The sequence below is a fragment of the Brassica napus genome, chromosome C4, assembly GCF_020379485.1.
Source record: "Brassica napus cultivar Da-Ae chromosome C4, Da-Ae, whole genome shotgun sequence".
Taxonomy (NCBI): domain Eukaryota; kingdom Viridiplantae; phylum Streptophyta; class Magnoliopsida; order Brassicales; family Brassicaceae; genus Brassica; species Brassica napus.
Genome location: NC_063447.1, coordinates 55209134 through 55222860, shown reverse-complemented (window position 1 = coordinate 55222860; position 13727 = coordinate 55209134). Strand labels below are relative to the sequence as shown.

General features: G+C 36.1%; 2 protein-coding genes, 1 long non-coding RNA gene and 1 pseudogene across 5 annotated transcripts; 2 read left to right on the top strand and 2 right to left on the bottom strand.

The window, feature by feature from the left end:
• The first annotated feature begins 102 nt into the window (after positions 1-102).
• LOC111205473 (calcium-dependent protein kinase 24-like) lies at positions 103-3730 on the top strand. 2 transcript variants are annotated; one of them, XM_022701350.2, is made up of 7 exons: positions 111-713; positions 1171-1435; positions 1514-1637; positions 1716-2012; positions 2098-2213; positions 2293-2697; positions 3001-3730. In XM_022701350.2, the coding sequence occupies exons 1-7, from the start codon at positions 442-444 to the stop codon at positions 3262-3264; spliced, it is 1743 nt and encodes a 580-aa protein (XP_022557071.1). In that variant the 5' UTR covers positions 111-441; the 3' UTR covers positions 3265-3730. The 2 variants fall into 2 exon arrangements, with proteins under 2 accessions (XP_022557070.1, XP_022557071.1); XM_022701349.2 differs by having other exon boundaries at positions 103-713; positions 1171-1637.
• LOC111198199 (probable E3 ubiquitin-protein ligase ARI7) lies at positions 3473-7929 on the bottom strand. 2 transcript variants are annotated; one of them, XM_022701364.2, is made up of 15 exons: positions 7574-7929; positions 7098-7222; positions 6796-6901; positions 6614-6704; positions 6152-6324; positions 5794-5898; positions 5606-5694; positions 5329-5436; positions 5070-5172; positions 4890-4979; positions 4747-4794; positions 4528-4599; positions 4347-4446; positions 4144-4270; positions 3473-4036 (listed from the first exon to the last, which is right to left on the bottom strand). In XM_022701364.2, exons 1-15 carry the CDS (start codon positions 7751-7753, stop codon positions 3868-3870), a joined length of 1686 nt encoding a protein of 561 aa, XP_022557085.1. In that variant the 5' UTR covers positions 7754-7929; the 3' UTR covers positions 3473-3867. The 2 variants fall into 2 exon arrangements, with proteins under 2 accessions (XP_022557085.1, XP_022557086.1); XM_022701365.2 differs by having other exon boundaries at positions 5082-5172; positions 7574-7928.
• A 799-nt stretch (positions 7930-8728) lies between these two features.
• On the top strand, positions 8729-10644 carry LOC111205223. Its single transcript, XR_002657683.2, has 3 exons — positions 8729-10139; positions 10230-10320; positions 10417-10644. It is a non-coding gene; the product is annotated as an uncharacterized LOC111205223 (long non-coding RNA).
• Positions 10645-10778: 134 nt separating this feature from the next.
• LOC111198538 lies at positions 10779-13711 on the bottom strand (annotated as a pseudogene).
• Between the last annotated feature and the right edge of the window lie 16 nt (positions 13712-13727).

The following is a 13727-nucleotide window of genomic DNA, read 5'->3' as shown; positions in this document are numbered from 1 at the left end:
ACCGCCCTTGCCCCCGAGAATATCAACGGGAGGAGAAAAACATTAAAAAAGCAGCAACAAAGTTGACAGCTTTATGTAATAAACTTGACCAAACAGACTGTCATAACCAAATATAGAAAGCTCTCTCCGTCCATCCAATCTTTTTGTTTATCCTCTCTCAATCTTCCTGTCTTTTAGGACTTCCTCTTTCTTCAAATAAACAACAAAAATAAACTTAGAAAACACGAAAAACAAGTAATCAAAAGAAGAGAGAAGCCCAAGAACCTAAAAAGAAAAACCTAAAAAGAAAAAGAAACTTGAGCGCCAAGCTTCTCTCTTCCTTCCCATGGGGTGCATTTGAATACATTTCCTTCTTGAAAAAATCGCTTTTGATCGATTGTAATTAATCATCGATCATTCGTGGTTCCGTTGGATAATTATTCCAAAGAAAACCCATATCCCATGGGAAGCTGTGTTTCGTCGCCACTGAAAGGTTCTCCCTTTAGGAAGAGACCGGTAAGAAGACGGAAAAGCGGTAAGAGCAAAACATCCACCAACCCTCGTGTCGATTCCTCAACTAATCTTTCCCAGAGATTGATTTTCCAGCCACCGAGCCGTGTTCTTCCCGAGCCCATTGGTGATGGAATCTTCGTCAAGTATGAGTTGGGGAAAGAACTAGGCCGTGGTGAGTTTGGAGTCACTCATGAATGTATTGAGATCACTACTCGAGAAAGGTAATTCTCATTTATATATATTTTTGAAAGTTTTGAGTCCTTTTATTGAAAGACTACAAGGTTTTAAACCCAAAAAGCTTGCATATCTTTGTAGGACGAGACTTAAACCATACTCCATCCGTTTCTTAGCATATCTAAAATATTTAAATTTCTACATATTCTAAACAAAAATTCATTACTTATTTCACAATTCAAACAATAATAAAATAGAAGGTATAATATTATTGGTTATATAAAATTAATTAATCATTAATAAATTTAACTTAGAAAATTGAAAACGTCATTTAATTTGGAGAAAAAATATTTTCTCTAAAACATCAAGTATTAAAAAACGGAGGGAGTAATAAATTAACTCTTATTAGAAAAGTAGACTCCTCACAATAAGATTTGAAAGTTTGAGTATTTTTGCGTAAAACTGTTTTATTTTATTTTATTTAACGAAGAAAAAACCTGGCAGGTTTGCATGTAAGAGAATATCAAAGGAGAAACTAAGGACGGAGATAGATGTTGAGGATGTAAGAAGAGAGGTAGAGATCATGAGAAGCTTACCAAAACATCCAAACATTGTTAGCTTTAAAGAAGCTTTTGAGGACAAAGACGCGGTTTATCTAGTAATGGAGATTTGTGAAGGAGGAGAGCTTTTTGACCGTATTGTCTCTAGAGGTCATTACACTGAACGTGCCGCTGCTTCTGTCGCCAAAACCATTCTTGAAGTTGTCAAGGTGTGTGAAAAAAAAATTCAAATCTCTTTGTATCTTTTGTTTTTTCCCGCCTTTATTGTTGTTTTCTTGTGTGTCAAGGTATGTCATGAACATGGAGTGATTCATAGAGATCTTAAACCAGAGAACTTCCTTTTCTCGAGCGAAACCGAGACTGCACAACTCAAAGCTATTGATTTTGGTCTCTCCATTTTCTTCAAACCTGGTACTAACCACATCTCTCTAGTTGTTTATGTTATCTTCTTGAAGAGAAAATCGGTTTGCATTCGAATGGATATTGCAGGTCAGCGGTTCAACGAGATTGTGGGAAGTCCTTACTACATGGCTCCAGAGGTTTTGAGACGAAACTACGGTCCTGAGGTAGATGTTTGGAGCGCTGGTGTTATACTCTATATCTTGCTTTGTGGTGTTCCTCCCTTTTGGGCAGAAACTGAGGAAGGAATAGCGCATGCGATCGTGAGAGGGAACATCGATTTCGAGAGGGATCCTTGGCCGAAAGTCTCAACTGAAGCCAAAGAGCTCGTTAAGGACATGCTTGATGCAAACCCTTATAGCAGACTCACAGTTCAAGAAGTTCTTGGTAACTTAATGATAATAACATTTCATTATCGACATAATAAGATTAATAAAAGCACATTGTTTGATCTAAAAACTATGTTTTATAGAACATCCATGGATCCAGAACGCAGAGAGAGCACCAAATGTGAATCTTGGAGATAACGTGAGGACCAAGATTCAACAGTTCTTGTTGATGAACAGGTTCAAGAAGAAAGTCCTCAGGGTATATTAATTAATTTTCTTGAACTTCACAAACACCATGCATTTAATTTTTACTACTGATCCGGAAACAAATCTTTCAGATTGTTGCTGACAATCTACCAAACAAGGAGATAGAAGAGATAGTACAGATGTTTCAAACGATGGACACTGACAAGAACGGTCGCTTGACATTCGAGGAACTAAGAGATGGGCTGAAAAAGTTTGGAACAGTTTGTCCCGATGGCGATGTGAAGATGCTGATGGATGCAGCGGATACAGATGGAAATGGGATGTTGAGCTGTGAAGAGTTTGTGACTTTGGCAATACATTTGAAGAGAATGGGTTGTGATGAGCATTTGCAGCAAGCATTCAAGTATTTTGACAAGAATGGGAACGGATCTATTGAGCTAGATGAGCTCAAGGAAGCTCTATTTGATGATGATAAGCTAGGCCATAATGGTGATCAGTGGATCAAAGATATCTTCTTTGACGTTGACCTCAACAAGGTAAATGAACAAAGGCTGTGGCTGTAGCAAACTCGGTGTTCTAAAAATCTAAACAAAACGATTTTTCTTGGACGTTTTTTTTTTTTAAATTGGTCTAGGTGTTCAAAAAATCGATTTAAGCGGCCGCCTAATCAATAATCGCTTGTAAAGCACCTAATTACCGCCTGCCGAGTTTTTGAAATTGAGTGAACCTAAGATACTTGATTCATGAGTTCCCATCACAAAACTGATTCATGTTGCTTATATACTAAACTAGTCTATACTTTTTGGATGTGAGATTCCTAACATGTTTCTTGGGAACAGGATGGACGGATAAGCTTTGATGAGTTTAAGGCGATGATGAAGTCAGGGACTGACTGGAAAATGGCATCGAGACAGTACTCTAGGGCCTTGTTGAATGCTCTGAGCATCAAGATGTTCAAAGAAGATGGTGGGAACAATGGTCCTAAATTTCATTCCATGGAGTTCCCTGTAGCAAGGAAGAAAGCTAAGATACTTGATCCCAAGAACAAGTCAATGGAGCTTGTCCACTCCAGAACCTATAAGCCCTCAGGTCTAAGAAACTAAAGAAACTGATCTCTTTGTTACTCTTTTTTAATCTGTTTGTTCTTGGAGCTACTAGTGACAAAAGAAAATGTGATTATTGCTCATCTTCTTTTCTTTAGAACTCTTTTCAACACAACTGGAAGATGAAAACAGAAGAGCATAGAAACTTCATTTTATCAAAATTGTTGCATTTGAATATATATAGTTTAATAATTAAAACACCCAAAAGTTTCAGTACCCTAAGAGTTATTCTTCAAATGTAACTTGAATTCAATATTACAAACAGAGATTTGTCAAGTGAAGGCATACACAAAGCAGCCACCATTCACTCCATTTTGTTTCATAGAGATTGTCATAGCAGAGCAGATGACAGAAGTAAAGTTACAATGTGTGAAGAGATAACACAGACATATTCTTTTACACTATACATAAGCAGGAAACATAACACAAACCCTACATTCCAAACCTGCACACACACATAAAAGAAGAACTGGACCTTTTCCACTATGTGAGTGCAGTTTAGGGGGTTTTCTTTGATCGTGTGCATTCTCCAAATGTCCAAAGAAACAGCTGGAAGTAATCTCAAGACCAATTCAGGGTTTTATACCTTGACGAAGACATATATTAAGATCCACCAGTTCTGGAACTTCCTTTGCCTTTCCCTCTTGTTTTGCTACTGCAACCTGTTGATTTAGAGCTTGTTGATTTGCTGCTGCAAGCCGCGTGTGAGTCTACATCAGCAAGACCGTTCTCCAGAGCTTTCACCAAGTTCTCAAAGTAATTTTTAGTTACGCTGCAAATATACAACACAATAGAAGTATAATGTATCACAAACTATATTCCACAGGGTCTGTCTTCAGATACTTTCGTCTCTATCAAAAAGAAAGACAAAAGGCTTACCTGGTCAAACCAGCTAGTTTTGTCCGGAAATCATTGAAATCTTTTGATGGGCCTTCTGCATTGAGAAATTGAAGCAAGTCCTTCTCTACGCATTGATGGAGCCTCTCCAAACCTGACTCAGCCTCCCCTGCACAATATGAAAAAAGTTAACCTGCTTCGGAATCAATTTACAGGCAAAACGTTCCACACAAGAGGTTACTGACCTTGCAAATACTCGAAAAATTGTCGCTTGGCATGTTCATGATCAGGTAGGTAGTATCCATATGCATATGTCCATTTCAAGACTCGCCTACATTCGATGATCTGCGGTGGTAGGGGAAACTGTTATGAAAAATGCTATGAAAAATTCCTCATTTGGTTATCTAAAGACTTTTATCTGCTCACCTGAAGCCAAGCTTCTAAGATGAATTTGAGCTGGGATTCTGGTGTGCACTGCTTATCACTAAGCTTCTCAAGCTGGTGGAAATTGAGATAAGTCAAATATAGGTAACAGAGTATGAGAAACAGCCAGAACTATATTCATTTCAAGAATGAAGACTATAACTCACTAAATTAAGAGATTCATAAAAGCAGTAAAGTTCTCAACAACATAACAGTTCTTACATTATGCGTCTGCAATTGCTGCAGATCCGTCATAGCCTTTTGCCTCGACTGCCAAATCACACAAAAATAATGAAGAAGAAAAAAATAAATGATGAAGAGCTACAAAACCTCCTTAGGCATAAGAAGTATAGAAATGTGCATACCGTTTGATTGCTTGCCCAGCGTTCATAATAATGAGTGTATCTCTCTAGTGAATTTTTCGCCATCTCTCTCCTCCTTTCAGTCTCATCATACTAAAACAAGGAAAGATGAATCCATATCACTAGTCAAAAACATCAGCTCAAATGACTGAGAAAAATGTCACAAAAGGATCAAACAATTACCCCAGGTCTTACCTGGCCTTCTTGCTTGGCCACCTCGTACCGGTTACAAGCATAAAACCCACCAGTTCTTTCCCCATGATCCATCCACGCACCAAGACAAAGCCTATAGGCATAACAAAATACACACCACAATTAGTGTTTCTTGAACTTACGGTCACAAGACTAAACTGTAAGGCGTTGAAGAGAACACACTTCTAGGAGAAGCAAAAAATAACCAAACTAAGACGCTGTTTAGTTAGAGATGACGGCGAAGCATTACCAACAAAATTCATATTTACAAGGCGGTGTGCATGTCATATGCATACAGCCCTGATTTTTTTCAATTGGCCGCTTGCATCTTGGACACGGCTTTGAATTGGCAAGTATCCTGCACAAAAAGGAGGTAAATTTTGATTAGCAAGATATATAAAAATTCTGAAGATGTTGCAGAGTTAGTAAAGCTCAAAGGTGGTGAAATATAGTTCACTCTCTGTAAAAGCCAGAGACTAAGGATCAAGAACACAAGTAAAGGATAAAGATAGAGATAGAATGTATACCAATTCATATTTTCAGATTCAGCACTGTTCTTTAATATCCATTTTGATACTGTGCTACAATCCACAGGTCGGTGAGCCTCCTCTGTGCACTAAAATTCAGATTTAACACACATCTATTGATAAAGCAAAATACAAGGGAAAAAAAAAAAGGAGTAATCAAATTAATGGGCTTTGACCAAAGAACTTACATTCCAGCAGAAGCTAAACGAGCAAAGGCAGGAGACATCATAGTTTCCAGACCCGGCAACAAAATCAATCGCATATTCACACCCCGGGGCTGGACACCACTTCATCTGAACAAGATAAACCAAAGCAGATGCAACATCAGGGATACTAACATCGCTGCGTACGAATAATGGAGAGAGATTAATACAATTTGGAACTTTGCACAACCTAAAGTCGTTAAGAATATTTCGAGAGCACGGAAAACATAATGTAATCATGAGAATGAACAAAACGTTCCAACAACACTAGTAACATGTTACAAAGGCTGTGTTCATTTTGAATGTTAACCACTAGCCTGGGAGTGAACTAGGTAGCCTTTACCTTTCTGTTGTCTTCAATATAGGACCTAAGAAAGTATCTATTGTACTTCTCCTTATCTTCTTCAGACGCTAGTTTGTCAACCATATCATGACCAACAGCAGCTAGACAAGATGGGTCAGGACACCTTAGCATCAAACATCCTGGGCCGTCATTAATGGTTGTGCTGATGTAACCTGCAAAAACAGTACATTGTAAAATGTAACTTACCACTCAACAAATATTGTTGTTGAAAATGGAGCACACAAGCTGTCTCAGAACACTCAAAGATGGAAGATTCTGAAATTAACAATCCAATTGAGCTACATCAAATCAACTAAATCTTTTTTTTTTTTTTTTTGGGCAACAAATCAAATCAACTAAATCTAACTTGGATAAATACAAGGAAACAATTTAAATTAGAAATGTAAGAGTTTTTGAGGATGCTAATGAGGAAAAGAAAGAAAAAAAAAAGCTACAACGAACCTGTCCAGCACGTAGTGCAGAAAGGATGGCCACAAGAAACTGAAGCAATTTTCTCAGGAGGGTACGGATCAAAACAGATTCCACATGTAAGCTAAACAACACATCATGCGTCAGTAAGACATGAATTATCAAGAAAGATAAATGTAAAAACCAAATCATATTCTATAATTCAAAGTACATACCTCTGTGTCATCAGATGGTGCAACAACAGGTCTCTCCAATATACCCACAGTGTTCCTGACCCTCTCTTCATCCGCAAACCATTCATCATGAACTTTACCAACACTCCTGAAACGAGAAGGCTCTCATCGCATCAGGAAGCTAGAATAATCACACAAGTATAATATGGATAGATATACATTCTAGAAGAACTATAGAGATTATTTGATATTATGACCAGAAAACAAAAAGCTGTCTCCATATAAGTTGAAAATAAACAAGGGAGCAGTGATAATATCAAACATCAAATGACAAAGGCGTTTACCAGTGAAAGTAACGAAGCAAAACACTCGCTTCGACTTCAGTTATTGAGAGGACGATAGAAACTCGTTCAATAGCATCCATCTGGTGCTTGAGAATATCTTCTTCCTTCAGAACACAAAAGTTTTTCTGGAAGGAAACCAATATTACAACAATCATGGGTCAATGATCACACAAGAATAAAAGTAGACCATGAACTTCAATAAAACAGAGAGAAATGACCCTAACAACACCAGTAGTAAACATAAAAGTTCAAGCCAAATAAATAGTTAACAATGCAGTTATAGAGAGACTTAAAAGGTAGAGCCAAAGAATGCAACAAACAATCTAAAAGCTAAAAAAAACTGAGACTTTATTATAGAAAGCCCATAAAGTTTCAAACTTTACCAGCAGCCAAGTCACGAAGACACCATAACAAGTTGTAAAAGCAATTAGCTTCAAACACCCAACAAGCAAATCAACAAAGTAGAAGAACCCAACCTGAGAGCGATGGGAGGCGATCATGGCAGAATCGTCAGCGTCTTCCTCGACAAAGCCGTAATCGGGTTCGCCATCATCATCGTCATCATCATCACTATCCTTGTAATCATCGCTGTAGAAATCATCCTCCTCCCCTGAGTACATATCGTGCGCATCGAGCATGTCTTCTTCGGAATCCATGAACCAAAATGATAAAAGGACCGAGATTTAGAGGATTTAACTGAAACCCCTTTTTCCCTTTCAAAATTAGGGTTTGTCGGAGAGACAATCGCAGAAGGGGAAGTAGTAGTAAATAAACTGAGAGCTTTTGTTCTGATGTGGGTTTTAGTTTTGGTAATGAAATGAAATGAAATGAAAGTATCCAAAGTTTGCTGTCTAATAATCGACCAAGACTAGATCCGTACGGAAATGATTTTGGATATTAAAAAAAAGTAGATTGGACAAAATAATCATTTTTTGTTTTGCTTTATAAGTTTGCAACAAATTTAATTTTAGATTAGTACTTTTTTTTTTGGCAACAGATTAGTACTTATTTCTTAATTTAAATTTAGACAAAAAAAAATTATCTGATCTGAAACTTATAATACTTTTGTTCCAAAAAACTTTATAACTGTGTTGTCGTATATAGCGTTATTTTATAAAATAAGATGGTGACATAATGTCAACATGCGTACAATAATTTAAAACAATTAAATAAAAATGAGGATTAAAAATTAAACTCTAAATAAATAGACGGTTTATTACCACTATTCTTAAAATTTAGATATTTTACTATTAAAAATGTTAGCACGTTAAATAAATAAATCACACTGTTGGTCCAAATTCTAAAGATGACAAAAGAAAAAAAGTTGTTTTTTGGAGAGTCAGTAACACACTAATGTTCATCTTCTTCCTTGGCTCTGGGCATGGGTTTAACAATGTTGCCATAAAGTTCATAACTTTTGTTTACCAAAAAAAAAAAAGTTTACTTCTGCAATTTGCTCAACTAGTCGAACTTTGTTCTCACATAAACAGAAACAATTATTGAGACTTCATTGATGTTTCTGAAGGGGAACAATCTCTCTGTTATCAACCATTTGGGACAAGAAAATGCCTTGCTACGGATTTGAATTTGTCAAGAACGAGACAAAGTCATTTTATACAGATGAACACAAGACATCTCCTTATCAAAGAAAGGAAGAGTTTTGCGATTAATTATTCCTATAAGCACATAGTATTTGCACGACAGTGGTGGATCTAACAAATATTTAGAATGAAGGCATATAAACGGTCTCCGAAGTTCGGTTTTCACGGTCAAGTAAACGGTCTCTCGGCTCTCGATAACCGTATTTGTTGAGGCGATTCTCGGGAGTCATTGGTCGTCTCGGGTCAACATATTGTTATAGCTCGCATCCGAGTGTCGCTTTGTTCCTTTTGTTCTTTGCGGCAGTGGGCTTGACTTTACTTGCAGGTGATGGAGGCTTCTTGACAGGATGTGGTGATGGCATCAACCCGATTTCTTGCACGGTTCGTAGCGGCAATGGAGGTGGTGTCTCTTGGTAAGAGTTATTTCATCATTGTGCTCGTCTAGCACTTCATCGATCAGTGACGGTTATAAGCTCGAGGAGTTTATTGGGAGCCAGCTACTCCGGAGATGACACGGAAGTTCCCGGCATCCGAGGCAACGAGGAGAACCTCACGGTCCTGTGGTTATCGTCGATGGTAAAGAACGGTAACCGATTCCTTAGGATTTTAAAAATGGCTTAACGGAATATGCCGGGTCTAGTAGGTGGGTGAAGCTAGGTTGTAATACATTGACTCGGGAGTTTTTGTTCAAATCGATCTTGTAACCGGATTTGAATCCCCTTTATTGGGATGAATAAAATTTGTTTCTTAAGAAAAAAACAAATATTCTTATTTTTATATATTATTTTATGTATAATTATGCATAAAAATAAACCAATAAAATGGTATAAAGGAAATATTGTTTTATACAGTCTAATTCAAGAAATAAAGGAAGATGAATCCAACTATCTCTTTGATGAACGGTGGTCGTCCGGCGAAGCTCTCTCTCCTCGTTTCAGGATGTAAAGAAGCCACGTAGATGGCACGTGTTCAACATGCAAATGTTCTTGGCGATGGTCTTCACTTGGGCTTTAATCTTTTGTAATAAAATTTTAATCTTGATTTCCGTTTGTAAACTGTTTGCTTTTAAGCCTTTTAATACAAGAAGCCGACAAAAAAAATCCAACTATCTCTTTGTTAAAAAATAAACAAAATGTTAAATACAAAAATTGGTTTTGGATGAAAAGAGAAATGAAGATTATTCCCCCAGAGTCACAGGACATTGACATTTCTCACAGCTCTTTTGTTGTCTCCAAAGCACTACAGGAGAATAGGTCAAAGTCTTTTAGGAATAGGTTTCTTGATTTAGCTCGCAATAGTTCAGTACTCAAGGAGATTATTTGTAACGGCTGTGCTGCTTGTACAGTTGTACTTAGCCGTGTTGGATATTTTATCCCTTTACCTGGATTCGACAGAAAAACCCCTCAAGATAATTACCTTAGCTTTTTCTCTGGTTTTGTTGGTGAGTTTCCTCATGCCATTTGAGTCCTATATCCCTTGTTAGGATGACACATATGAGTTTGTGGTTAACATTTTTTCTTTTTTTTGATAGAGGAACTGTGTGAGTTTGGAGCAGAGATCTCAAGCTTTCGCTCTTCCAGCTTGGGCTCAGTCTACAAAATAATTCATCCATAATTATGCAGGTTAACATCTCATCATGATTGTGTTTGCCTGAATTTATGGGTTCTTTTTGCATGATTGATGATATCTAAGTGATCATGAAAATGTGTTGCGTCCAGGTGCTTTGTCACGTTCTTCCATCCTTTGTGAAGATGCGAAAGGAAGCTTAGATGGTCACGCGTAGATCAAGAGTTACATGTGTGTGTTTATTTTTTTTTCTCTCTCTTTTCTCAAGCCGTGAGATGAATTTTTAACATTCAATAATTTTGCTGTAGATCTTGTGACGTTTCTCGAATTGGTTGCCTTTCTTTGTGGTTTAGAGTTTCAGTAGCTTTTTGTTTAGATTAGGTAGATGATTCGTATCAAGGATCAAAACACATTAGCATCATAATCTTAGCATGTAGATTTATAGACTCAAGTACCAAGTATCTACTTCAAGGATCTAACAATTAACATTTTCATTTTTTCGAACCGTTATAACTTAAGCCGCAATCCACTCACGGATCTGAGTATCAAGCAAGTCTCCTATGTAATTATAGGTAGCCTCCGATGGATGAATGGAGTCAAAGAACAAAAACTCCGAGTGATTGTCACACGTTTGAGAAAGAACATTACACATGAAGCTAGTCTCCAGAAACCCTGTTCCACAACATCCTCTCTTTTGTCTCCTTAAACCCTGTTTTTAAAAATCCCACATGAGTGATCATAGATATTATCTTATAGGATAACTTGCGAGACAAGAAAGGTTGTATCTATACCGTATTTGCCAGGGTTTTGCATCATGTCGTAGATGGGGTTATATATATCAGAGTAAAGGATCTTGCTTCCGGTAAGAGATGCTTGCATCTGAGGTATTTGCTTTTGAAGTTTCTGATTGTATACTACAGAGTCTTTGTTCTCTTGTTCTAAGCAAAACCTAAAGATGTTGCGGAACTTAGCAGTCATTTGAATTGGTAAACATCCAATAGGGGGTAAGCCTCCGATCACAATATTCCTGCAACCTAAACTATATAGCTCCTGCACACACACACACACCAGGAAGATAATCAAAGAATGGTAAAAAATATGAGTTGTTTCCATAATGAGTTTCTGATTTTTAAAAAGTAATTATTTCATAAGCTTTACTCTAGGGTTTGCGATTTTTTTTTAATAGGGTTTCAAATTTAAATTTAATTTTAGATTATATACTTTTTTTTTGATCAAAATTTTTAGATTATATACTATTTTGTTAAATTTGAAAAATAGATTATCATATGAACTTGATATGGAATTAGCATTTCCTTGCACAACAAGAAATGTTGCTATAGTTTTAAACTGTACCCCAATGAGATTGTCAAGCCTCTTAAGAATAAAGTCTTGGTAGCTAGATACATGATGGTACTGAAGACGCCTTGAAGGAATAGTGTAATAATTCAAGATGAAATCGTTAGTCCCTGCACTTATAACCACTAAGGCATTGTTTATTATCTCCGTAGCTTTCATGTCTCCCACGATACTTTTAAGACGAGCAATGTAGCTCTTGAACATGTTAGGTTGTTTCGAGACAGGAATCGCCTGAGTAGAGAGACTAGTTAGGTCATCGTAGCCTGCGCCGGCTGATGCAAAACATACTCCGGTTCTCTTGGTCGGATAGGTTTGGTTGTAAGAAAGGAGGAACAAGCTGTTTGATGTTGTATTTAGCTGCGAGTATGTCGGGGATTAGTTTTCCGTTTGAGAATCTTCCGTTAGCTTCGTGGTTTGGGAGATCAATGCCGTAAGGTAGATGTGTAGCTCTGAAGAATGTGTTTATAGGGTAGTTGTTGTTCCCTGTGTCGACGGTTGAGTCGCCGAAGATTAGAATCGCTGGGAATAGCGGTTGCGATGCGGCGTTTTCGGCTGCGTTGCAGGACGCGAGTAGTGTTGTTGCGATGAAAAGAATGAAGGTTATGGTATTAGATGTAGACATTTTTTTTGGTTTCTTTGTGTTTTGATTAACTTGAATGTGTATGGTGATGAGTTTATAAAGAGCTTCGAAGGTGAGGTTTCTTTTTGTTGCCGTGTTGGATTTTTGATAATAGTGTGCTGTTGTTTTTCTTCTGTAAAATGAAAACAAAGGGATAAACAGCTTTGAATTTTAGAGTCTAAATAAAGATTCACCTAAAAACTGAAGTAACAGATGGTAAGTCAAAACTTTAATCGTTAGTAGAGCTGTTTAACAATTGATAAGATGTGTAAAGAGAAATGGAAAAATCTCTAACATATCTATAATAAAAAATCTCTAACATATCTAATAAAAATTCCTTATGATGTATGAGGAACACAATATTGAATTTAACATATTTACAAAAATGTAAACAGAAAAAAAAAACATATTTACAAACTATAAAGGTGAGCGGTTTAACAGTTCTTTTTCTCTACAATTTACTGATTGAGATCTGATGCTAGCAGGCGACTGTAAGAATACAATCCCAAAAACAGAAGTTGTACCAGATATAAACCTCAAACTCTCAAAGTCATAAGCTGACGGTTTAAACGGATTACGAATATAATCAGTGCCGTGCGAAGGTTTTTGGAGGTCCGAGGCTAGTTTAAAATTTTGTATATGATATTTTTTTAAAAATAGTTCTATTTAAATTCAAATTATATAAAATATTTTTTTTTTGAAAAAACATATATATATATATATAACACTAAAAAGTTTTGATTTATTACCTAAACATTTTCTAAATTTTCTGCACCAGACTTTTATAAACTAAAAAATAAAATAATGATCAAAAAGTAGGAATTCGTAATATAAAAACAAAAATACAAGTTTTGGATTAAAATATTGGTCGCTGTTAAAAAGCTAAATCTTAGCGTTTAAATTAAATACAATAAACTATATATTCAAAATATTATAATTTTTTAATCAAATTCTATAAGTATATAAAATAAATCTAACTCATAACATATACAAAGAAGACAAATGTAGATCAAATATTTACAGTTAATTAGAAATAGAATCCTTATAGTTTTATATAAAATGTAGCAAAATTGATCATAAATTAGATATTTTAAACATAAGTCGAATTCAGAATCAAATAATAATAAAAATCTAACTAAGAGAATACATTAACTACTACGTAAAAATATTTTTTTTTTTGTAATTAAAGGGCCCTAAAAATTTTACAAAATTTGGGAGCCCTAGGTAAATGCCTTTTTCAATAGGCTGTAAGCACGGTTCTGGATATAATCTATAGACAGGTTTAAAACATAAATACATAAATCAACCACACATGATAGGAAATATTTTTCAGCTTTATTTATGCCAATCAGTCTTTTTTTCTTGTGCTTCCAATTCTTAATATATTGCCTCCAATCTAATGGAACCACGAGAACATATATCCAACGGAGAAACAATTCATAATTTATGAAAAACACAAAATCATATACCAAAGTAACACTTGACTGT

Excerpts from the sequence above, each read along its gene's own strand:
- LOC111198199 (XM_022701364.2), bottom strand. The coding sequence starts at position 7,753 with ATGGATTCCGAAGAAGACATGCTCGATGCGCACGATATGTACTCAGGG. Across the intron at positions 6,705-6,795 it reads CACCATCTGATGACACAGAG|CTTACATGTGGAATCTGTTT; the intron begins GTATGTACTTTG and ends TGTGTTGTTTAG. Across the intron at positions 5,437-5,605 it reads GAATCTGAAAATATGAATTG|GATACTTGCCAATTCAAAGC; the intron begins GTATACATTCTA and ends CTTTTTGTGCAG.
- LOC111205473 (XM_022701349.2), top strand. The coding sequence starts at position 442 with ATGGGAAGCTGTGTTTCGTCGCCACTGAAAGGTTCTCCCTTTAGGAAG. Across the intron at positions 714-1,170 it reads GAGATCACTACTCGAGAAAG|GTTTGCATGTAAGAGAATAT; the intron begins GTAATTCTCATT and ends AAAACCTGGCAG. Across the intron at positions 2,214-2,292 it reads TCAAGAAGAAAGTCCTCAGG|ATTGTTGCTGACAATCTACC; the intron begins GTATATTAATTA and ends CAAATCTTTCAG.